The sequence below is a fragment of the Dipodomys ordii genome, unplaced genomic scaffold (assembly GCF_000151885.1).
Source record: "Dipodomys ordii isolate 6190 unplaced genomic scaffold, Dord_2.0 Scaffold1, whole genome shotgun sequence".
Lineage (NCBI taxonomy): Eukaryota > Metazoa > Chordata > Mammalia > Rodentia > Heteromyidae > Dipodomys > Dipodomys ordii.
Window position 1 is genome coordinate 5,954,298 of NW_012267217.1, and position 23,781 is coordinate 5,978,078.

At 39.1% G+C, this 23,781-nt stretch overlaps 1 protein-coding gene across 1 annotated transcript in view; it reads left to right on the forward strand.

Annotated features, from left to right (window-relative positions):
• The window catches only part of Klf12 (Kruppel-like factor 12), a 179,773-nt gene that overhangs the window by 105,198 nt on the left and 50,794 nt on the right, over positions 1-23,781 (forward strand). Inside the window, exon 4 of the mRNA XM_013010447.1 lies at positions 14,586-14,648. Within this exon, the coding sequence (XP_012865901.1) occupies positions 14,586-14,648 (63 nt within the window). The remainder of the gene's footprint in view (positions 1-14,585; positions 14,649-23,781) is intronic.

Below are 23,781 nucleotides of genomic sequence, written 5' to 3' on the forward strand. Positions count from 1 at the left end.
TTTCTTACTAACTACATGACCTTGTACAAGCTACATAACTTCTTTTTGTTTGTTTTTTGCCTGCCCTTGGACTTGGACTTGGGGTCTAAAAGGGCTGTCCCTGAAACTCTTTGTGGTCAAGGCTTGAATCACAACATGCTTTCTGGCTTTTTCTGAGTAGTTTATAAGAGGTAAGAGTCTCATGGACCTTCCTGTTTGGGCTGGCTTCAAACTACGATCCTCAGCTCTCAGCCTCCTAAGTAACTAAGATTACAGGCATGAGCCAACAGCACCCAGCAAGCTACATAACTTGTTTTATCCATCATAGAATGGATTATTTTCAGCCTATGCATTTAAAAGTCATGAATGAGGAAAAAAATGACCTTTTTCTGAGGTAGTGTAGGCTTAATAGCTCAGGTAAGTTCATTCTTGCTTTGGCAACTAGGAATTATATGTTGGAGACAGAGGAAGTCATTTAGTGTGAGTAGAAGAGTACAAGCTGAAGCCCTATAGCAGAAAAACACCAGCCTATAGAAAGGCTCTTACTAAACAGTATGAAATAACATTAGTAGGTTAGAGCCAGAAATTCTGTTGTCTTATTTAATATTATTTCTTTATTTAATGGTACTGAGCAGCCCAATGAACGTCTTTAATGTCATCTTACCAAATTAAATGAGGCAAGTAATTTAGGTAGGTGTTCTAGGATTTCTTAGCTACTGATCACAGAACCTACTTCTAACAATTTAGGATGGAAATTGCGTTATTAAATATTGCTATATCAACAGAACAGCCAGAGGGCTCTTCTGCCAACCCATGAGTTTTTCCTAGAAAGGCACACGAATGCCAAATCTCTCCCCACCTGTCCTGGAAGGGCTTAATCTCTGCTGTCCTACTTACCCGAAGACACCCCTGTCTTTATAAAGTTGCTTCCTCCTGCTGCTCACAGCTGCCATGTTTTGGCGTGGAGAAAACTCACCCACACAGAAAATCTTAGCTGTTAGTTTCTGGGAAATGTAGGGTTTAGCTTCCCAGGCCCTCAGGGCCTCAGAAAACAAGGGGATGAGAATGAATGAATATTCAGTGAGCCAGCTTCCAGTGTCCACGCAACAGGCCCGTCTCTTAGTAGTGGGTGGGATAGACTGGGAAGATAAAGGTGGATGTGTTATATACCACAGTTGCAAGTGCATATGAGATAGTAACCATTTCATCTGAGGGTTCAAAAACAGTAGAAAATAAAGGAGAATCTTGATGCTTCTCAGTGTTATGGACTCCAAGGGATAGAAGTTAACACTACGTGTACAGCTATTAAGTGTAGTAATTTGAAAGAGTTACTAGAATATGCATCTAGATGTTTACTTGGAAATATGAGTTAGTATTAGAAGATAAATTTAACTGTAGTTATCTTGTGTCTAATTGATATTAAGCTATCTTACTGAATATATCAGATAAGGAATTGGTAGTAGAAATAAAAAGTTTACAGTAAGATTTGAGCCAAATATATAACATTGGGGGGATACCTTCATTCCCCAAGAATGTCCAAAGACACTAAAGAAAGAAGAGGTAGTTAATGGAGGAGCTAAATAGGGAAACTACGAAAATCTCAGGGCTGCTGGTGATGTATGGGGAGAGGAGACAGAACAAAGATACGGGCACCAAGAGGCACAGTGGTTTCAGTTCTGGGATGCAGACAGTGGAGGAACCAAGAAAACTAGTTACTAAGGTAAGTTTATGCTGAACTGCAATCAATGCAAAAGTAGAAGCCAGATTACGATGTTACAACAAGAAAGACATTATAAAGGTTGGAGTCATTAAATAAAAAAACTACTCAGGATGCTGATTGAATTTAGCAGTGTTTGAAAGTGGTTTGGAATTAGCAAAAATTTGAAGATTTAATATGGTAGCCTATTATAATGGTGTGTGTGTGTGTGTGTGTGTGTGTGTGTGTGTGTGTGTGTGTGTGTGTGTGTATGACCTGTTTGTAGTTTACAGAGCAAAGCACATTCAAATTCATGAAAATATTAAGATGTTATGAAATATACTAGGAAGAGAATGATGGCAAAACTTTAGCCCTGCCTTCAATTCCAGGGAGTCTATATATTGTATATATTGCCAGTTCAGGAAATTTTTCTGATATTTTAACTCTCTGGACTGCAAAATCCTTTAGAGAGAAACTATATTTTTAGGAATTGATACATCACAAATGTCTAGCCCTGGACCTGCAAAAAATAGAAATGAAGATGTTTTGATTCATTAATTGTTATTTTTGAGTACTGAGTTGTCATTTTATTGCTTGTACATTTAGCTGAATCATGTTGCTTTCATTTTGGAATTCCCACGGTAAGAATACAAAAGTGAAAACATCAATTGCATCTCTTTTATGTCTGTTTTACTGCTTAGTAATAGACAATTTTTATGCCTGTGGTTTCTGTCCTTTTATTTGTTACATATATAGAGTTTTACCCTATTCAATTCTGAATTGATTCTTCTTATTTTCACAAGTATCTTAGGGACTCTCTGAGGATCTTGCATTCTTTTTTTTTTCCTTTGAAAATATAAAGCTAAATAGTAAAACACATATAGGTAATTTACAAACCCAGCCTAGTTATGTAATGTCTGTATTTAATCAGAGACTATGAATTTAAGCGAATTTATCTGATCATATTTTATAAATTTGTTTTGTCTTTTTTGTTGTTGTTGTTGGTCATGGGGCTTAAACTCTGGGCTTGGGCACTGTCCCTGCTCTCTTCCGCTGAAGGCGAGCGCTCTACCTCTTGAGCCCCAGTGCCATGTCCGATTTTCTATATGTTTATTGAGATAAGAGTCTCACGGACTTCCCTGGCAGGGTTGGCTTTGAACAGCTATCCTCAGATCTCAATCTCCTGAGTAGCTAGGATTCCAGGCGCCTGGCTAAATTTGTTTTGTCTTGATTGTTTAAAAGAAATATCAGGAGTGGTAGATTTAAATATGAGTTGATTTTGCTTTGTTTATTCATCCATCTGTATTTTCGAATAACACTGATTGAGAGGAAATAGCTCCCATATTAAAAAGTAAACTGTAGAAATTTTAGTACATGGCTTAATTTATAAACATTGAAAAATCACATCAGTTCATAATGGTGCTACATGAATAATTTTCATGTTTCAACACTATGTAGGACATAAGAACATTAGGAAATTACAGTCTACAATAGTTTGAATAATAAATTACGTGGTTATTTTCCCAAACAATAAGCAATCCTCCAATTTTCTGATACAAGTGTTGGGGGGAGAGGGGAGAATCCACCAATTCATATGCAAATTAGATGGTCTTATGAACTACCCAGATGCCTTCATTACTACTTATAAACACAATTTCCTTTTTAAGCAACATTAGTGTTTGGTAACATGAAACTGTAAGTCACTCACTACATTCTGCAATTCATTCTACTACTCTACTTTATCTCCAGTTAACGTTTTCAAAAGTAGACTTGCACCTTGGCTCAGAAAAGAAACAAAGAAGCTTGTTTGAGAGCATGGCATGGGAGTGTGGCAGCTTGCACTTGAGTTTCAACCCTGGTCTGACCTTCCCCTAGTTCTGTCACCTCTCTAAGGTTACTTTTCTCATTTGCAGAGTGGAAATGATCACGCCCACACCTAGCCTATTGTGTGCCTAGGTGATACCATCTAGCAAAACTTGTAACAGCGCAGAGTCCCAGCAAGCTCTTACTTTTAGAAAATATTTGTTGGCCTGTCATTGGAACGCAGCCACACCCACTCTGCTCCTCCAGAACACATTGGTTGTACAGTTTCCCTCATAAGGCATTGCTACGCCCTGTTTCATCAGACTTCTTCCACCTAACAGAAAAGAGGAGACATTGGACTTGTTTTCTTCCTTTTTCTCCATGCTTGCGTCTTGTATGTGCACTTGAACCACACACACCCGGTCCCCAGTCCTTTTGCTTTTAGTTTATTTTTCTGATCTGGGCTGGCATTTTGCCCAGGCCCTCTATCAGATTAGTCTCTTCTTACCTCTGCCTCCTAAGTAGCTGAAATTACAGGCATGTATCACCATACCTTGCTTATTTTTAAAGTAGAATCTCAGTAGCTTTTTGCCCAGGATTGGCCTCAAACCTTCATCTTCCTATCTCTGCCTCCCAGAAGGCTGGTATAGGTGGACACCTTTACACCTGACAGGAAGGAAGGATGCACAGATTAGTCTTCTTAGTTTTGTACACTTTGTACGACACTTAATTTAGTGCAAATTTGTACATTTCCCATTGAATAATACATTTTACATTAATCCTTTGAAGCAAAATGTGGCCTTTCACTATTGCTAGAGAGAAAACTTTCAAATCATCTTCTAGGCTGCAGCCCTTGGAGGAATTCCTCTTCCCTTCTAAGGTACTCACATGTTGCTTTCCTTCTCTGTCCCAACCCTTCTCACTGGCACCCCTGGCTGCCTTTCCATAGAGCTTATAAGACCCAGCCAATGCCCACCCCATTAACTTGAAGGGATTTTTTTTTCTCTCTCTGCTTCTTCCAGTAACCTATGCTTTTGGTTATCTTCTGAAGCAGCTATTTAGAAAACTTCATATTTTGAACCTTAATATTATTTAACCTTTCTTATATTGCTACCAACCAGTTAGACCATTACCTTCGCTAAGGTCAGGCCCCAAGTCCTTGATTGCTTTGATATTACCTACATTGATCGGCAAGAACACTGAATACAGCAGAGCCTTATACATTCAAGTCAGTTCTTTCCTGCTTATCTTTTCTCTTGATTCCAGCAAGGACTGGATAATTTATAAACATCCAGAACAGTGATATAATGATCCATAGGAAAATTAAGTAACTTAAGTCACTTGTGCTCTGGGTTAGTTATTTTATTAATATAAGAAGAGCCAACACTGTGTTTCTGCAGGTAGATCCTGTATCCCCTTTAGCCTGTGCTACAAGAAGCAGTGTAAACAGAACACCAATGGCTGGAAATGGGCAGAGGAAAGAATGGTGAATTTGATTGTGACTTCTGTAAGCCATGTTGCTCTTGATGTGGAAATGCAATGTGTAGTGAGTGCGATGGTTTTATCAAGTCTCCTTGGTGGGCTGGCCTATGCTACTTCCATTATTTCCTGGCTGGTGTCCGCCAGCACTTTGAGCCTGGTAGGTGTTGACTGGTGTGTTTGGCAGTTCTTACCTTCACATGCCAAGTTCTAAAATAAGGTGTCTCCATGTAAGTTGGTAGGTAAGGTGCTTGGCAGCCTTTGCCTGGAGTTCTCTGGGCTCCTGGGCTGTCAGTACTGGCAGCAGGACTATCGCCAGCTGCTGATGGCTCAGATAGCTCTGAGATCCAGCAACAGAGACACTTCTGGATCCTGTTCCCTCTGTTTATTTTGAACACAGGAAGCTAATGATTATGTTTAATGCTGGATTGGAGTTTTTTAGCAGTTGGGATCTTATTGAAAGCAAAATATAAGCTACTGTTTCTTCCTTAGCGATGACTTACCTGTGGAATGTAGTTTATGCCATTTTCATTACACCTGTGAACCAAATAATATAAAACTCTGTGTCCTACTCCAAGGACAAATGGTACTATCAACCATTTTTTGGAAAAAATACTGAATTGGAATATATCTAGTTTGGAGTTTAAAAGTGCCAAAGTTACATACTCTGTGTGCTAAGGAATATCAGCATTAATGAAGCCTGGGGGAAGGGAGGGACTGTGATAGAAGGAGTAAATCTGATCAAGGTAGCATTGTGTGCACATAAGTATATGCATTTGACAGATTAAAATGAAACCACCTTGTAACTAATTGATGCTAATGAAAACTGTCAGGAGAAAATCAATGAGCCAAAACCTGCAAAGGGCTTTAAAGTAATTCTTTTACTACTTGTTACTTGCAGTAGACCTCACTAAATAAAAATTGGTAAGCAAGGGAACTAATAGAATAACTACCAAACAAAATGTCTTCCAGTACCACATAAATGACTAAATCATAGTATTTCAATTCACCTAAAAGACTAGAATCTTAATGCATCCAATACTGAAAAATACCATATCAAACTACATACACATGCAAAGTGAAGTGGAAAAATTAAGACGATTATCAGGTTATCTCAGGTCAGAACAGTAATTTGAGATCTCTTGCTAGGATAAATATCATTTCTATAATATAGATTGTATTGCTCTATATATAAAATCTAAATCCCCCCCAAAAAAATCTCACAGTAGTGTTATTTATATTAATGGTTTATTGTCTTATTTTTTCTCCTACTCCATGATTTCTGCTACTTTTTTTTTAACCTAATGTCTGTTTTAAAGATTCATTCGGATTCCACCATAACAGTGGATCAGTCCTCATCAGTTGTTCCTGTGAACTCACGTGGCAGTGCCATCTTCCTGAAGTCAGGAGCTATGTCATAATCAATACAGTATCCACTCATCCCACACAGTCATAGCATGTATAGAATAGCCGTAGCGGTCTAAACCAGTCTAGTTCAATGTTCAATTAATATTTGAATTAATTAACATCATCCTAGAGGTTTGCTAAATGAAAGATATAAGGTATCTGTTATGTATACATGCACAGCTCTAAGTGGTAGAGCTCCCCTCCCCAGTGCCTAACTCTGTAGACATGTATTGATTACTCTGTATTCTCATCCTGTCTTTACATTCAACTTCACCTCCACAAATATTTCTAAGAAACACCCCCCTCTAGCCATATTGAATTACTCACCCTCCACCTTCAGTTTACTTTCTTAGCTAGATGATGGATTCAGTACCCCTTTTTATAAAGTCTTTCTATCACTGATAATGATTCTGTCTCTGGAAATTATACTTTCTCTCTATGTACTCAGCTTTCTCCTTGCAATCTCTGGTAGTTCATGGTTTGGATGAATTCTAACCGCTCTGTTTTCCAGGAAATCCAAAAATCCCTTCTTAATTTCCTTGCCTTTATTATGATGATTGTTTATCTCAAGTAGCTCTAAGTTGCTGGGAAGTAAGGACCCTGTCTTAGTCTTCAGTGAGCATGGTGGTTATTGAGCCAAATTTATTAGGTTGAATTACTGTTGATGAGTAATTATTATTCTCCACAGGTGGCTCAGTAAGTGACTTGGTGAAGTAGCTTACATCAATCAAAAACTTTTTATCTTCTGCACCTTATCTGCTTAATAAATGGTTATTATGTGTCTACTGTGGACTGCATATTATGCTAAGTCCTGAGATGTATGATGACTGGGACATGGCCTTGGCTGTTCTTTCTAGATATGATAGTTAATAGGAAAATAGCAATAATTATACAAGAGTGTTCTGTTGAGGGCCTACCTTGTACCACATATATTGAGTCTTGATAGTGAGTGACAGGGGGAAAGCTACCTTGGTAGTCTTGAAGCTTACTGTCAAGTTGTAAGACAGACAAAGCAAACTAAGCATACTAACACATGTAGTCTTTATCTACCACATCCTAAGTTCTCACTTCATGGTAGAACTAAAATTGTATTATCTTAGACCAGAAACCTGGAGGTGGCCTATAAAGGTGGGCATCATGCAGCCAGGTAAGAAGGGAGGGAGGCCAGCATCCTGCCTCACTGCCGCAAAGCGAGCAAGCACGAGGGTGAGAGGTGGGGCTGGGATTCATTGGTAGGCTATAATTGTGCACCAAATGTTCCCTTTCACCCATGTGCATATGTAGTAGAAATAAACATTATTGTTCTTTTTAAACACATTTACCCTATTCTCTCTAAATTCTATGGCATTCCAATAAGAGTTAAGAGCAAACAGTAAAAACAATGATCACAACATTAAGTCTATGTAGTATTTAAGTTCAGACTGTTCTAAAAATAACATGGGTACCTTTTCATGAGAGAAGGATTCTAAGAGGGATGAAAAAATAAGCTTTTAAAAATCCATTTTCAAGGAATATCTAACAGGTGCTGCTGGCTTACATCTGTAATCCTAGCTACTCAGGAGGCTGAGATCTGAGGATTGAGGTTTGAAACCAGCCTGGACAGGAAAGTCCATGAGACTCTTATCTCCAGTTAACCACCAAAAAGCCAGACATAGAGCTATGGCTGAAGTGGTAGAGTGCTAGCTTTGGGAAATAAAGAAGGATATTGCCTAAGCCCTGATTTCAAGTGCATGAGAGCACACACAGATTCACATACACTCTCTCTCTCTCTCTCTCTCTCTATATATATATATATATATAAAATTTTAAGATATATGCATAATTTTATGATGTGTCTATTATATGTAAGCACACACACACACACACACACACGGCTTACAGTGGCTTACTCTGGCAGTGTATGTGTTATTCTAAGTTGCGCACTGAATATTGAGAAGATAAGGAAGGACAACTTCCTTTTGTTTAGAAAAAGGTTAAGATTGGGAAGCCTAAGACTATTATAGGGCTGGGAAAGTAGATAAATCCTTCTTATCCATCCTTAAGGGTCCTAGATGACACCCTTATAGCAAAAGGTAGCTTAGCAAGGGAATAGTTGCATGTATAGACTCAAGGTGAACTACCAAACTATTCCTCAGTTTGATGAAACATGAACAGCTGTGTAGAAGGATAGTTGGGGGAAACTGTACCATGTACAAGTAATAGATTAAGGGGACGATAATCCAGCAACATTTATCTGCTTAGATTCTCCTTGGTGTGCATTCCTTTCTTCTGGCATAAGCAGGATCTTTCTAGAATGAGGGGAGGAGTTTCCTAATGACTAATTCAAATAGAATGTTGGAGATAAGTTACAGTAATATTTTTAGATTTTTATGGCTCACTTTGAGGATGAGGGGTTCCTAAACCCATCTTGGAGAAGAGGAGTACAAGTTCCATGTTTCGGGGAGAATAAGGAGTCAGAATCAAGAGGGCAGAGAAGATTAGGAAGAAACTGCATCGGAAATCTTCTCTTTGGGGTTTCATTTCCTGAGCTCCAACACTAATACTCAGATGAGATATAAGGCTACAGATAGAATTTTGGAGTCATTATTATGTAGGTAGTAAGTTTGTGAGCTTTGAGCTATGTTGGGGTTTGTAACTATGTTGGGGTTTGGAGACTTTGATCTTAGAGTGAGTTTAAATAGGGAAAAAGGTCATTAAAAAGTGACCTAGACCACACTAACATTTGTCATTGGAAGAATGAGCAGAAGTCCTAGCAAAGAAATAGAAGAGGAAAGCCAAAAATGACATGTGATTGTGAAACTGAAGATGGAGCATTAAGCATTGGATTTGAGAACATGGGCTGTAGAGGATGGTAGCAAGCTGGTTCTATCTGAGTGTGGCTCAGACTGAGATGGTTTGGATTCCAGGGGAAATAAATGATAAAGGGTGGATATTGTTAGAATTAATTTCTAGCATCTAAAGCTTACATGTGTTGTACACCATGTTGTTAAATGACAGTGCCTATGCAAAAGGGAATTGCACGGTTCAAGGGAGAACTCATTGTATCAAGAATCCGATACATGCTTCATTCATTCATGAGTCTGTACGTGAGGACACATTCTGAGAAATGTATCCTTGGACCATTTTGTTCTGTTGGAGTTAACAATTGGTAGAACAATTGGTGAACCAATTGGTAGATATCTTAGGCCATGCTATACACCTAGTTTATATGGCTTAAAATGTTACTTATGTGTGGGTTGTTCACTGAGCCATCATGCTGTATGCAGCTTGTGACCATATTTAGCCCCATTACAGCTCACTTCCTAACTACTGTAAATTTTAATGTTCAAGTGTCCTTAAATGGTATGTCAATTAAGAAAGCCCATGGTGCTAATCCATTTTATTGGAGCCTCTGGGCTAGGGTGGAGGAAATATAAATGGTTGTGTAAGGACTGGATGATAATCCGGAGAATGTATCAAACACATTGTGTTTTAAGTATGACTTTGCAATTCAGTAGCTGTGTGACCATATCAAGTTCATCCCTATGTTGTCAATATAAAATAGAGGCACTAAATTTATTACTCATATTGTGTAATGAATTAAGAGATCAGGCATGGTGGTATTCACTCATACTTGAGTGTGAGGCTAGAAGATCAAAAAAAGAGTTCAAAGCCAGTCTAGCTTCAGCTATAGACTGTCTCAAAGAGCAAAGGAAAACAAAACAAAAGATAAAACTGAGTAATTACTCAGGTATATATATGGGGGAAGGTAAATGAGGCTAAGATTGTATTCCCATCATAACTGTACTGTTCATGAGTGGAATTTACCTGACGTAATGTCAGTTTAGTAAACAAAAAATAGGCTTTCTTATAAACACCAAATAGTGGGAGGTGGGAGAGTCATAGGTTTGGATTCACCGTCTGTATGTGTTTCTTTCTCCTTATTGTTTCTTTGCTTTTAGTAAAGTTATATACACATAGGTAATCTCAGCCACCTGGAATGAGTTACATAGTCCAGTTCCATCTTCCCATCTTTTCCAATCCCATCAACTGCTGGTGATGTAAACTAACTTGTTCACTGCTTCCGTGGTTCTAAGCCCTGCTGTAAACATCTGCTAGATCTGAACTCACTTGAATCTCACTGCCCTGAGAGGTGCGTGCTGATTACCCAAAATGCACTGTTAGGTAATTTCATCACTGTGTGCACTTCTATGAGTAACCACTACCAATCCAGGTTGTAGAAATCCATTACTTATGTGGCCTCCCAATGCAGTCAGGACACTTGGTCAGCATGCAGTGTCTTGAAGACGCTACCATTGTAATGCATAATTGTAATATATAATACTATTTTAAAGTAAATGTGTTTTTTAATTAATAGGAGTGCACTCTACTATAATGATCAAGTCCCCTTATCAAAGAGGGTAGTATTTGCAATACCTATGTACTGCAAACATCTCTTAACTTATTTATAATACCTAACAAAATACCAATGCTACCCATAAAAAGTCAAATGATAAGATGTGTATTGTAGGAAATACTTAATAACGTTTATTGTCATCCTTACCAGAGGTGTCAGCCTCACCACTGCCGTGAGCAGGACATTCTGCTGTGACGTTGTGATAGCTACAGCATCACCAGATGATTGGATGCCTTTCGGCTCCATGACAAGCCATTGGCACCATAGTCCTATCTGTGGCCCTCACTGACTGAAGTGTTTAGCAGCAAATGATTGTATTGCCTCCACTTTTACATTTGAGGGAAATGAAGCACAAGACTGGTGAAGGGTTAAGGGACTTGCCAGAGACCACCTTGTTGACAACTAGCGAATCTGGGAGGGATTCAGTTCCAAAGAAGCTGGTCACATCATCAGCACGCTCTACTGCTTCATCCCCAATCTCCTTGGATATAGGATTAGTATAGGGCATAAGGAGATTGGACCCAGTATATCCTTACCCATCAAGCACTAGTGGTCCATAGTTACATTGAGGATCCAGATTTAGCAACCTACTTCCAGCCACCAGCCATCCAGATACATGATTGAAAACAGTGAACAAGCAGAGCATTTATACTGTCTTAATTGTCAAGTCATAACATTTGAGAATCAGGTGTTTGGTGCCTATACCCAAAGAACCTTCCTTCAGATTTTTATATATAGATATCTAAAAAGTTCTTACATACTTAGCCAAAAAGTTAAATTAAGGCCCTGAATTGGGTCCAATTATAAATGTGTTCTCCCTCCCAGATGAGTAAGTGCATAGAAATAGAATAACTGATATAACTGGCCTTTATGACATAACTTCATTTTCTTTTATGTGATGTAAATCACTTAAATGTGAGCATTTCCATCTGATACAAGTTTTCAGTCTCAGTAGATAACTTTGGAGGATCTGGTATGTTAAAGAACAACAACCAGATTGTCTTTGTTTTCAGCCAGTGGTGCTCTTTTTTTTTTTTTTTTCCTCTTTCATATCCAGTGGTTGGTTTAAGGCCTAAACCCCTTAGTTACAGAACAAAGTGATGGAGCAGTAATCCAGCCTGTGTGGGGCTAAAGGGAGAATAATGAACATTCCCTGCAAGCTTCCTGCCTAGGTGCAGGTGCAGAAATCAGGAGGTTATGAATAATGCATGACATGCAGATTAGGTGATGGTTTCTCCTACTGGGGTTTTGAATTTGCTACCTGCCTGGATGCTATATGTGGAAAGAAGGCAGATAAAAGCAAAAGCATCCCAATTTAAAGACTAAGCTCACAAAAACTGGATACCCTTTTAAAGAAATAAAATTTAAGGGGTGGCTGAAATGCAAGTGTTATGGTCTGTTTAGTGTTGACTTGCGCAACATATTACCAGTGTACTCCTTTTGAAGAAGAAAAATATTCCTTGATTCTTCTTTTTAATTCAGGAAATCATGTGATTATTTGGTTACACACACAATGAGAAGTTCTATTCTGAAGACTGCTACAGCATTTTAGAAATTGGACACTTGTGGTATTTGATCTGTGATCAATGAATTTTTTTCTAAAAGATGCAGATGCCTAGAGAATATTGTAAGTATGGATTAAACATGCCTGTTTCCTCCATCCAGGAAATACGGGCCTGATAAGACAATACTGCAGGCAAATTGACCACACTGAGAAAAACTGGTTCCTTATACTACTTGAGTTAAAGAGGGAAGAATCGAAGGGGATATAGGCTTAAAGGATATGAAGTGAATTAAAAATTGAGTATTCGGGGCTCCCCAAAACTTATTTCATAAATAGGACTCTGACCTCCGGTGAGGGATAGAGCCAAAGTTTCCTCCATTTCCCTATATGTCAGGGGTCTTTATCTGGGGACAAATTTGGATGCTCAGAATGTCCATCTTGAGGAGGATTATATTTGAAAGAGACTAGGAAAACCTAGTTATGCTACCTATTGTATATAAGTCTCACACATTTTATTTCTCTCCTCTGTCTTTTTGTCTCTGTCTTCCCATTCACCTCCCCACCCCTTACCCCACTCCTATTTTGGGTACTGGAATATTCTGGCTTTCATTTCATTTTAGCTGAGTTTGTCATTTCCGCAAGGCCCCAGTTTGGCCAGATGCCAAGACCAACAGGTGATCCTTGTGGCTGCAGAGCAGCAGGAAGTGGGTCTCATTTGAATGAGGCAGTTCACCAGAGGGGCTGTCTGACCCCCCCCTCCATCTTCCTGCATAATTAACACCCTCCCCCCATGCAGGGCAGAAAATCTGTGCTGAGCAGCTCAGCTGGAGCAGCCATTGAGAAGCCTATGAGGAAAGGAATGTTAATAAGGGATGTTGGAAGGAATCAGCCTGCCCTGTGTAGAGTGAGGTCAGGCTCCAGGTTTGGGGCTAGCATGTCTTCTATGTTTTGACATGGTTTTTACTTGCCAAGCAGTGAGGAGGAGCTAATGGTTCTAACTGGACCTTAGTACTAGTTTACCAGTTTAAAAATCTCTTATCATCTTTCTTACAAATGAAAGGAATATATGATTATGTAGACACTGTGTTGAAAATAAACTCTGCAGCTGGGCACCAGTGGCTCACCCCTGTAATCCTAACTACTCAGGAGGCTGAGCTCTGAGGATCACAGTACAAAACCAGCCTGGGCAGGAAAGTCCATGAGACTCTTATCTCCAATTAACCACCAGAAAACTGGAAGTGGAGCTATGGCTTAAGTGGTAGAGTGCTAGTCTTGAGCTAAAGGACAGTACCCAGGCCCAGAGTTCAAGCCCCACAACCAACACACGCAAAATAAAAGAACGAAAATGAACTATGCAACTTGTGGGCAGGGATAGGAGGGGGAAAGGGAAAGAAATAATTCATTACCTGAATTATGAAATGGTAACTCCTCTGTGCATCACCTTAATAATAACAATCAAATAATAGTAAAAGCAAAATCTGAAGTATACCAAGTGAAGATAATGCAAGCTAAAAGGCTACCTAGATCTCAGAAATCCGAAGAAGCAGAAAGTAGACCATTGGGGAGGCAGTAATTAGGCCACTTAAGCTTTGCCAGTTGGTCACACAGGAAGAGGTGGAGGTGTCTACTAGTTGGCCTCTGATTGGAGGACATCAACATATCCTGAAAACTTTCAACTCTAGCCCTGTAGGCTTCCAGGCCTAGAAACTTGTAGAGCCTTGTATTCTTCACTTTTCATTGTCGGCCTAACATTTTCAATTGACTCTGACTTGGCTCTGCCTTTCTTAGACCGAACGGGGAGAACATGACTTTCCCAAAGCTTTTCTCTTATAAATAGCTACTCACCTTTTATTGCTTTCCCATTCTCACATACTGTATTCTTGTACACCAACAAAGTTGCCTTGCTTTTCAGGTTTTAAATCTAGAAGCTGAGTGAAAGAGGGATCATTCATTGTCTCTTTGGATGTCCCTTTAACAGCATGAAGAGAGCTCATTGACAACAGGCACCACATTGCATGTAACACTGGTGCCCATTCTTGTCTCTGGCAAGAACTGGGTCTTCAGTAACCATGTGCTGTAAGTCAGTTTATTGAAACTTTTGGTTCTGCCAAGGCCCTGTGATCTCAGGAGTGGTTAAGGAGGAAACAGGCCTCCTAGAGGTTTGCAAGGCACAGGAATGTGTGTCTGCTTACTAAGAAATGATCAAGTTCTGAAGGACTTTTGGGGGGAGGACATATATTATTTATGAAATAGGAATCCTTATTCATTTACAGTCAGGACCATATACTTTCGATAACTGTCTTATTCTGTTCTGCCTACAGGGTACATCCATCCCCAGTATCAAGAGTCCGGGGAAATCGAATGAATAACCAGAAGTTTGCTTGGTGAGTATGCAAACTACAGTATGCGTATTATCTTCTCTATGGAAAGTTCTAGTAGGGTTGTATTCAAACTGAATTATTCCTGTTGTTCTAGAGAGAATATATTTCTACTAACTAGTCTGGGTAGTGTTCCTTAAACTCTAAATAAAAAGTGTTACATTTCCCTTTCAGCTCAAACTTACCAAAAATGATGAATGCAACATCTTTATCCTAACAAATTTGATCTGATTTTCCAAGATTATCACTTTATACCTATTAAAGAATATTTCCCAATATTTAGCATAACTTAGTCCACAATTCAGATTTTTCTGAGGTATCAGCTTCAACTTTTCATGAAAATTTTCATAGTCCATTATGTTAATTTTGATGATTACCATTTTGTTTATTTTTTTCCGTAGAGAATATCCAGGTTTTGTTTTGTTTTCTAGTTGAGGAACACTAAGGTCTTCCTTTCACTAGTTCTTAAACAAAAGTACAAATGGAACTTAACCAGAAATGACCTTAAAAGTTATTTCAGCTACAAAATTCATTAAGGCAACAAACTTAGTGTCTTACAGATGCTTCATATGAAACAAATGTTTATTTATTTATAATACTCTTTCCACAGAGTTAACTTTTTATTTTTTGGGGGGGTGGGGGTCCGGTTGTGGGGCCTGAACTCTGGGCCTGGGCGCTGTCCCTCAGCTCTTCAGCTCAAGGCTAGCGCTCTACCACTTGAGCCACAGCGCCACTTCCGGCTTTTTTTCTTTTTGCTTATGTGGTGCTGAGGAATCGAACCCAGGGCCTCAGGCATACAAGGCAAGTGCTCTACCACTGAGCCACCTTCCCAGCCCCCAGAGTTAACTTTTTAATATATAATATTTCATTAAAAGAAGAGAAAAGAAAGATAATAACTGTGTCTTGTTAATTTAAAAAAATGGAAATTCACAATCTCTCATTTTACTTCTTTAGATTTTGCCTAGAATGAGATTTTTATTAGAAAGTATGGCTTTAAAAAAAAAGTGGGAGAATGATTACCAAAGATTGAGTTTCCAAATTAACTTTATACCTAAATCATGATTATTTTTAGACACAAAATAATGACACTTTGAACTTGAATAGTACATAATCAGCTCTCCTCCTGTTCTCCATTAAATCTAATTAACCTGCACAATAGCTTGGTGATGTTGTTAAATATTATGCTTTTCTTTTCCACGGAGGGGGAATTATAACCCAGAGGATTGGGCTATAAATTACACAATGCCTAAAAGCCAGACATCCTTCCTTCTTGGTCTCTCACAATAGCCACAGCATTGTCCTTTCAGACCTGGAAAGCTGGAAAAAAAAAAAATAATGCTGATAGTTATCACATGGAAAGTAGAGAAAAAGGTTACATGGAAAGAAGAGAAAAATCAAGTGACTCTTGGAGTGCATGGCATTTATATTCCTTCTCTGTACAGGGCATATTGTACTAAAGAAACTTATTACATAATAGAGCATGCAAGCTGATTAAATGAGCAACACAACACAAGCCAAGCCAACCAACAGAGAACAAAATTGTCAGTCCTGAAACCCAGCGTCTGCCCCGTTGTTCTCAATGGCTTAATGTGAAACACTGAGTAAATAATAGGTTTTCTCTTCTTTTCCTTTTCTTTCTGGACTTACTGGAATAATGATAACTTATTTCTGCATAATTCATAGCATGTCATTTGGTTAGTAAGTTTAGACTACTTTTATCTCCAGAGAAGTAATCCTCAAGAAACAAAAAGGTTTTTCCTATTAGTGTTGAGAAAATCTAACTTTCATTTATTTAACAACATTTATTTGCAGTTCCAGACACCATCGAAAGCACTAGATTAGAAAAATAAATAAAACATGGTTTTTAGGTGCTGTCTTGTAGGAAAGAGAGACAGACAGACAGATAAGGAAAGACAGAAAAACATCTTCTCCCTGATGTGTTACACTGATACCATACATGCATGTAAACATTATGTGATAAGACTAGAATACTAAGTACATGGGGATAATATTGTAATAATTGTGTAATATTCAGAGGAAAAAATTGTTGACTATATGTAAGACCAAGTTGAGAGTTATAATATAGTGAGAAAGTGGGAAAGAATTGTCTGAAAATTTGTTCCAGAGATTAGGTTGGTAGTCCAATGATAAAACACATGCACAATATCCTACATTTGATTACGACCACCAGGAAATATAAAAGTTATTCTAGAGCAAAAAGGTTTTTGAGTAAAGACCTACTTACAATTAGTAGGGAAAGCAATGAGCTGGTATGTCTTCAATAGATTGAATTAGGCAAATGGAGAGTTGGGGACATTTCTAAATTGATTCTAGCTAGAATGTGCACACATTTAATACATATACACCTTATTTGGTTGGGAGTTAGGCAACATTTCTATAATTTCTATCTTGAACCTTCCTTAGGTTAATACTTTGACTCTGGTATATGGAAATAAGTCACCTACCTGGCTGTGAAGAAGCCCCATGTATCAGCTAGCATCTGCTTCTAGTCAAGTGATATACATTTGATAGTTCTTTGTGAAATATTAGCTCTGAAAAGTTCAGAAAGTTTAAATACTCATCTAGCAATAGTGATGAAGGGAAAGAGACAGTTGATTTCCTGATAGAAGTTGGGGATCATTTATAGAATTAGCTGTTGAGTTTGTCACTAGCTTGACTCTGCCCTGAGTTATATCCACTATACTTACCAGTTAGGAACAATGATTAGAGGAGGCTGGGTTAGCAAATGCTCTAATCAGTTCATCAAATAGGCAATTGCCATTCAGGAAAATATAAAAAGGATTGAATTTCTGCTATAAACTTGTGTATAGGCAATGCATGACATTTGGGTAGGTGCTTGACAGTTACCAAGCCAATGTTTATTATTATAGAAAAGAAAGCTTGAAAAAAAACACAGACTTTAGTAGTGTTTTTCTTTTGTCTTCTGTTGATCTGAGAGGTGACATCCATTGGCCCTTTTGTGTGACAACATTTCCTTTGGAGCTGAAGAAATGTGTGGACAAGAATGTCTGTTCAAGGCAAACAAAATCTGCTAAAACCAAGAGAAAATGTGTTAGCACATGAGAATACTAGGGCTGAAAGAAACCAGTGACAGAAATGAGGGTGAGCCGTGATACTAACTCCCCAAAGACCAATGAAGACTTCCAGCTAGGGGCATTATCATCCCAGTAAAGAGCTTCAAAGCCAGGCACCAGTGGCTCCATCCTGTAATTCTAGCTACTTAGAGGGCTGAGACCTAAAGATTGTTATTGAAAGCCAGCCAGAGACAGAAAAAGTCCTTGAGACTCTTAGCTCCAATTAACAACCATCAAACCAGAAGTTATCTGTAGTTCAAGTGGTAGAGCAAATAGCCTTTGAGTGAAAAGAGCTAAAGAACAGCACCTAGGCCCTGACTTCAAGCCTCAATAAACAGCACCAAAACAAACAAGTCAGCTCATTATGTGAGCCACTGTTTAACACGGAATTAGACATGTGGAGTGGTGATTCCAAACATAAACACTGTCTCTCCAAATGTCTCCCTTGGGGTCAACGTACTGTAGAAGAAGAATTAGTTGATTTGAGGATGGCTTGGGATGTAGATCTGGAAATTTTCTTGTCAGTGTCATGCATTAAACCTTCCTTCATTCGTTCACTCTTGGCCTGGTGTGGGTGGGCCTTACCATATCTTCCTTGATGCAAGAGAAGGGAAGAATTCCTTTTTTTTTTTTCTTCTACCATTTTAGGCTCATTGCCTTGAGCCCTGTCAATTATACTGGCAAAAGACAGCAGAACTAGAGAAAAATGAAGTGACATGGATGAACACAAGAAAAGCCACTTAGACGGATAATTGGGGCGTAGGCTTATGTAGCATCTAACCAAAAGAACAATGAGATTTTTAAAGAAGTGACAAGACACAAAGAGAAGATCGTCAAGTTTCTATGGGCAGATAACTATAGATGAGGCAAACTGATGGGAGGTTGGTGAAACTCATTGTATCGCTTCTCTCTTCTGGTGCCATGTTCCGGATTTAGTGGTGCTGATTCAGATGATTGAAAATATTCCTGTTCAGCCAGGTGGAATGTTGCATACTTGTAATCATGGCTACTTAGGAGGTAGAGGTAGGAAGGAGGATCTTGAGTTCCAAAGCCAGTATTGGGCATGACTGGGCCACACCAAGTGAAAAAACAAGATAAAAACTAAAGATCTTGTGGGTAACTTTAGTGGTGAGGCCCTGATTCAAGGTTTCAAATACGGCTAGATTCCAAGCAAGTGCTTCAGAGACAAGAAGCACATGTCTATTTGCATCTTAAACTTCTCCTCTTCTTCCTCGTCCTCTAACCCTGCTCTATTCCAAAAGGGTTAGAGGAGTTGGGTATTTATCATTCATTGTTAGCGATGATGGTGGTGATGGTAGTATGTCCCCAAGAGCCGTTACATAACAGAGATTCTGGAGGTCACTTTTAAGGGCTGTTTTTATGCTGACATGGAAAATAAAGCATTTCTGCCTATTCATAGGAATTATCATCTGTAAAACAGAAGTTCATTTTCTCTACCTCGTGTCAATTATGTGTCAGTTATGATTTATTGCTTGAAGATGTACCTGAGATTTTATGTAGCCATATACTCATGCCACAAAAAGTTGTAGTTGTAAGAGTCTCTATGCAAATCAACGTTTGGGTGTGGAAAAGTCACAGATTTTTGTAAAGGGTAAGAAGTGTCTTTTTCACACTTTGATGGTTTCATGTTGGAAATGGTGCTACAGAGAAGTTAAATATTTATATACATGCAGTTGAAACCATTATAAGGTTTCTCATGGATACAGCTAGGATGCATTTGTCTCATAAAAATAAGAACACTCTTGTTTGTTCATTTTTTCCCCATTCTTTTTTGTTTTATCCTCTAGATGAAGGTACCAGAGCCTGGCTACATAGAGTTATTAATACTGGAACCAGAATAAAAGCAGGCCTTTAAAGAAAGGACAGTGTTTTTCTTTTTTTTTTTTTTTTGGTCCGGTCGTGGGGCTTGAACTCTGGGCCTGGGCACTGTCCCTCAGCTCTTCAGCTCAAGGCTAGCACTGTACCACTTGAGCCACAGCACCACTTCCGGCTTTTTTCTTTTTGCTTATGTGGTGCTGAGGAATCGAACCCAGGGCCTCAGGCATGCAAGGCAAGCGCTCTACCACTGAGCCACCTTCCCAGCCCCAGGACAGTGTTTTTCTAAATCACCACTTTCAGATCTGTGAAAGAAATGTTGGCATCACAGGTTCAGGCCAAGTTCCTTACTTTTACTGCATAGGAATGGAAGCCAGGAGACACAAATGTAACCTGTCAGTCAGTGCTGGGCAGGACTCCAAATCTCCACCCACCTTCACAGTAGCATTTCCGCCATGTGTCAGTTGCCTACTAGTGGTAGGAACAGGAGCAGTGCTAACAGTTTAGTAAGATGAATGTTTAATTGGTCTTGAGTTAAGCAGAAGGCTTTTGCCTGGGCCGCCCCCACTTACCCCCCTTTGATTGATGTGCCAGGCTGGCGGCAGGAGAATCAGGAAAAAGCTTGACAAAGACATCGCTGCTACCACTGATAGGTGACAGGCCCCCAAATGCCCTGCCAGAATGTTCCATCGTGACTCCTTGTGTACTCAGTGGGCACAGGTAATGCAGACAGGAGACTTGTCTTATTATCAGAATTTGCTCTTCCTTGACTTTTTGACTTACAGAGCAAAAACTAATGATAGGACCTGTAAAACTTGGCTAGGTACGCCCCGCCCCCCACCCAACGCTTGTCTCCGTGTTTATTAGTCATACAGAGGGGTTCCAGTTCAACATAATGATTTATGAGTACAATGCATCTTGATCAGTGTCATCATTCTTCCCATCTCTCCCAACCCCACAAGTCCCCCAAATTTCTTGGTTCCATTTTCACATACATATGTTGAATAGTATGGCTGTATTCACCCATCCTGCTTCTATAGTTTTTTTTTTTTTTAACCCATATGTTTTGGTAGATAAGCAAAAGGTTGCTCTGGGGTTTGGTATGGAAACATACTCTCTTCTAGTGTTTGATAACAGACTGGGAAAATGGACTAGACTGTAGTTGATTTCATTAACAAAGCTACTTGCACTATTCTCTAGAAAGTGCCCATGGGTGATGCTTCATCTTAAACCTTTCAAATTCCCACCTTATTTTTATGTTCCAGGGCAGAATCAGCTACTTAATTGTTTAATAACTTTGACCATTGCCCAGATTTAACTTGGTGACAGTTATGTAGACCTTAAACTTGGGTTCCACCTTCTAGGTTGTCCTTACGGAAAACATTCAGGCTCAAATCACCCAGCGTTACAGCAAGAGGTGGCTGTGATGGAAATGGTTTGTCTCCTTCTTGGTCTCAGATGGTTTTGTTTCTACTAATGCTTTATGTGAGGGCAGTGGGGTGGGGGGGACTACAACAGGTTGATTTTTGGTAATTATTTTCTTAATTATATGAGAATACGGGCTAGAAGATCATGCTAGATTCTAATAAAGGTTACCAATTCTGAAATACCTTTCTATTAAAAGTAGGTATTTATCTGGGCGCTTTGATATTCCTGGGTACTCAGGATTACCAGCTGAGGATTGAAATTCAAAGCAATCATGGGCAGGAAAGTCTATGAAACTCTATCTCCAATTAACCACCAAAATTTAGGAAGTGGAGGTGTAGCTCAAGTAATAGAGCACTTGTCTTGGGCAAAAGGCTAAGGAAGGAGTGCCCTGGTACTGACTTCAAGCCCCAGTACTGGCACCAAAATTTTAAAAAGCAGGGGGGGGGGGGGAGGCTGGGAAGAGATGGGAAGGGTAAACAAAGGAGGAGGCTGCAATGCTTGATGAGAAATGTACGCATTATCCTGCCCATGTAATTGTAACCCCTCTATACAGTATGTTTACACACAAAAAAAATTAAATTAAAAAAATTTTTAAAGGATGGTTAAGGGAGGGTTGGGTGGGAACATTGAAAGAGATGATACGGATCAAGATGAGTTGTATTCATAAACTGCTTTTGTTAAATGGCAATTCCTTTATACAACTAAAAGAAGAAGAAGAAGAAGAAAGAATAAGTAAGCCCAAGAATCATACCAGTGTTGCTCAGAGCTAGGAAGCATCTGATCCTCCTGGAATCTATTGTTCACTTAGAGTCACTGTCTGAATTTTCATTCATGTTACTCTCTATTAGATGGGATTCTTTCATTGTAAGTGAAGGAAGTTAATGGATCTAGCTAGCTTCAAGACAGGTAACTTTGCAGGATGGTGAAATATTATAGAGTCAAAGGAAAAGCAACTGCGGAGGACCTACAGATAGCTACAACTAGGCCAGGACCCAGGATTTCTGGGAGGCAGGATTTAATGAGCGGGCACAGGCCCAGAGTGCATTAGTTTAGCTTTTGCATGCCACCTCTTCAAAAATCACAGTATTTGGAGTCCAGAATATGATCAGAGAAGTGGGTCCTAGCCTAGATTGTGGTTGGCTGGGACACTTGATTAACAATACTCATGTGAGACCACGTGAGGAGAAAGGTCCCAAAGGAGAAGGTGGGGTTAGTATCAGACAAGGATGGAAGAGATCACACTCTATTATTTCCCTCCTATGGAATAAACTAGAAAGTGTGATTAAGGAAAATAACTTTCCCAGAGTTAAGAACTTTAAAGTTTTCCCTGCGGGGGGCCATAATTTCTTACCTTTTTGTATAATCCAGGAGGTGTTCTATCGTTCCTAACTAAAATACCATTTGAGGGGACCATGGTTTGAAGTCCTTATGGGCACAGAGTTGGTGAGAATTCATCTCAACCAACAGGTTAGCTACACTGGTCCTTATGTGTAATCCAGCAACATTGGAAGCATAAGGAAGAGGATTATGGATTTAGGCTAGCTGAGGCAAAACAACAACCAAAAGAAAACAACCAGAGACTATATCTGAAAAATAAAAGAAGCAAAAAAAGTTAGGGACATGGCTCAAGTGGTAAAGCACTTGACTAGCAAGATGAAGGCCCTGAATTCAGACCCTGGACTGCTTATAAAAAAACAAAACACAAAACAAAACAGAGAGGAATAAAAAAACTAAAGTAAGTTGATGGCTCTCAAGTCTTACTCTTAGTTATTATTGAATTGCCAGAGCATACATGTTTAGTCAAAACAGACTCAAACACCTCCACCTTGAAACTTAAAGAACATTTAATCCTACTTACTTAGAAACCTCATTTCTCCAGAATCTGACTTCGCATCGTATCTCTTTAAAGAAGGTTCATAGATATCAGCCCTCAATCACATTAAACAGATCTCTTTAGTACTACCCAGGTGATTCATTGACATTCTTAGTGTTTATTACAGCCTCAGATGAGGCTGTAATGTACGCAAGTCTCCTGAGCCTTGTTTTCACAATAGGTAAATACAGATTCCACGGGGCTCATGGTACCTCTACACAGAAAGGAAGCAGTTCCCTTTGGTTTCTGTGAAATCCAAATAAACCAGAAAGGTAACTGCATTGTCATCCTTCGGTGACCATTGGTTCTTTTCTTCCAGCCTGTATATTATTGCAAACAGATTTATCAAGTTTCATCCTGTAGAAAAGCATTGGTTTAAATCATTCATAGGATTGAACACTCTTACAAAACAGAAACCCCTTCAGTTCCAAATATTTTCTCATTGCTTGTTTTATTTCTTTTAGAAGTCCTTAAAGAAACATTGCTGTGGCTTAGCATGTGCAGAGCATTTGCAGTTTGTAGGAATGGAGAAAGAAAATACCTTACTGGTTTTTTTTTTCCACTTTAAACCTAAATTAGTTTGGGCTCTTTGAAGAATCCTGTAGCTTTACCAAGAGAACTGCTTTCTTGCAGTGAGAGTGACTTACAGTAATCTTCCCCAAACTGCACAGGCAGTGAAATATTTATTTGTGAAAGACAAGGAAGTGTGGAATTATATTGGAAGCAGGAAACAAAGGCCAAAGGCAACCATATGAAGAACAGAAGAAAGTTGCTGCCACCTGGAGGTGAAAGATGGTACTGTTAAATATCTGCTGTGAATACTTAGGAAATTGACCTTGAGATTTTGATGATCCTAAGTGGATTTCCCTGTAGTAGCTTTGTTATCTTAAATCATTGGAAATCTCCG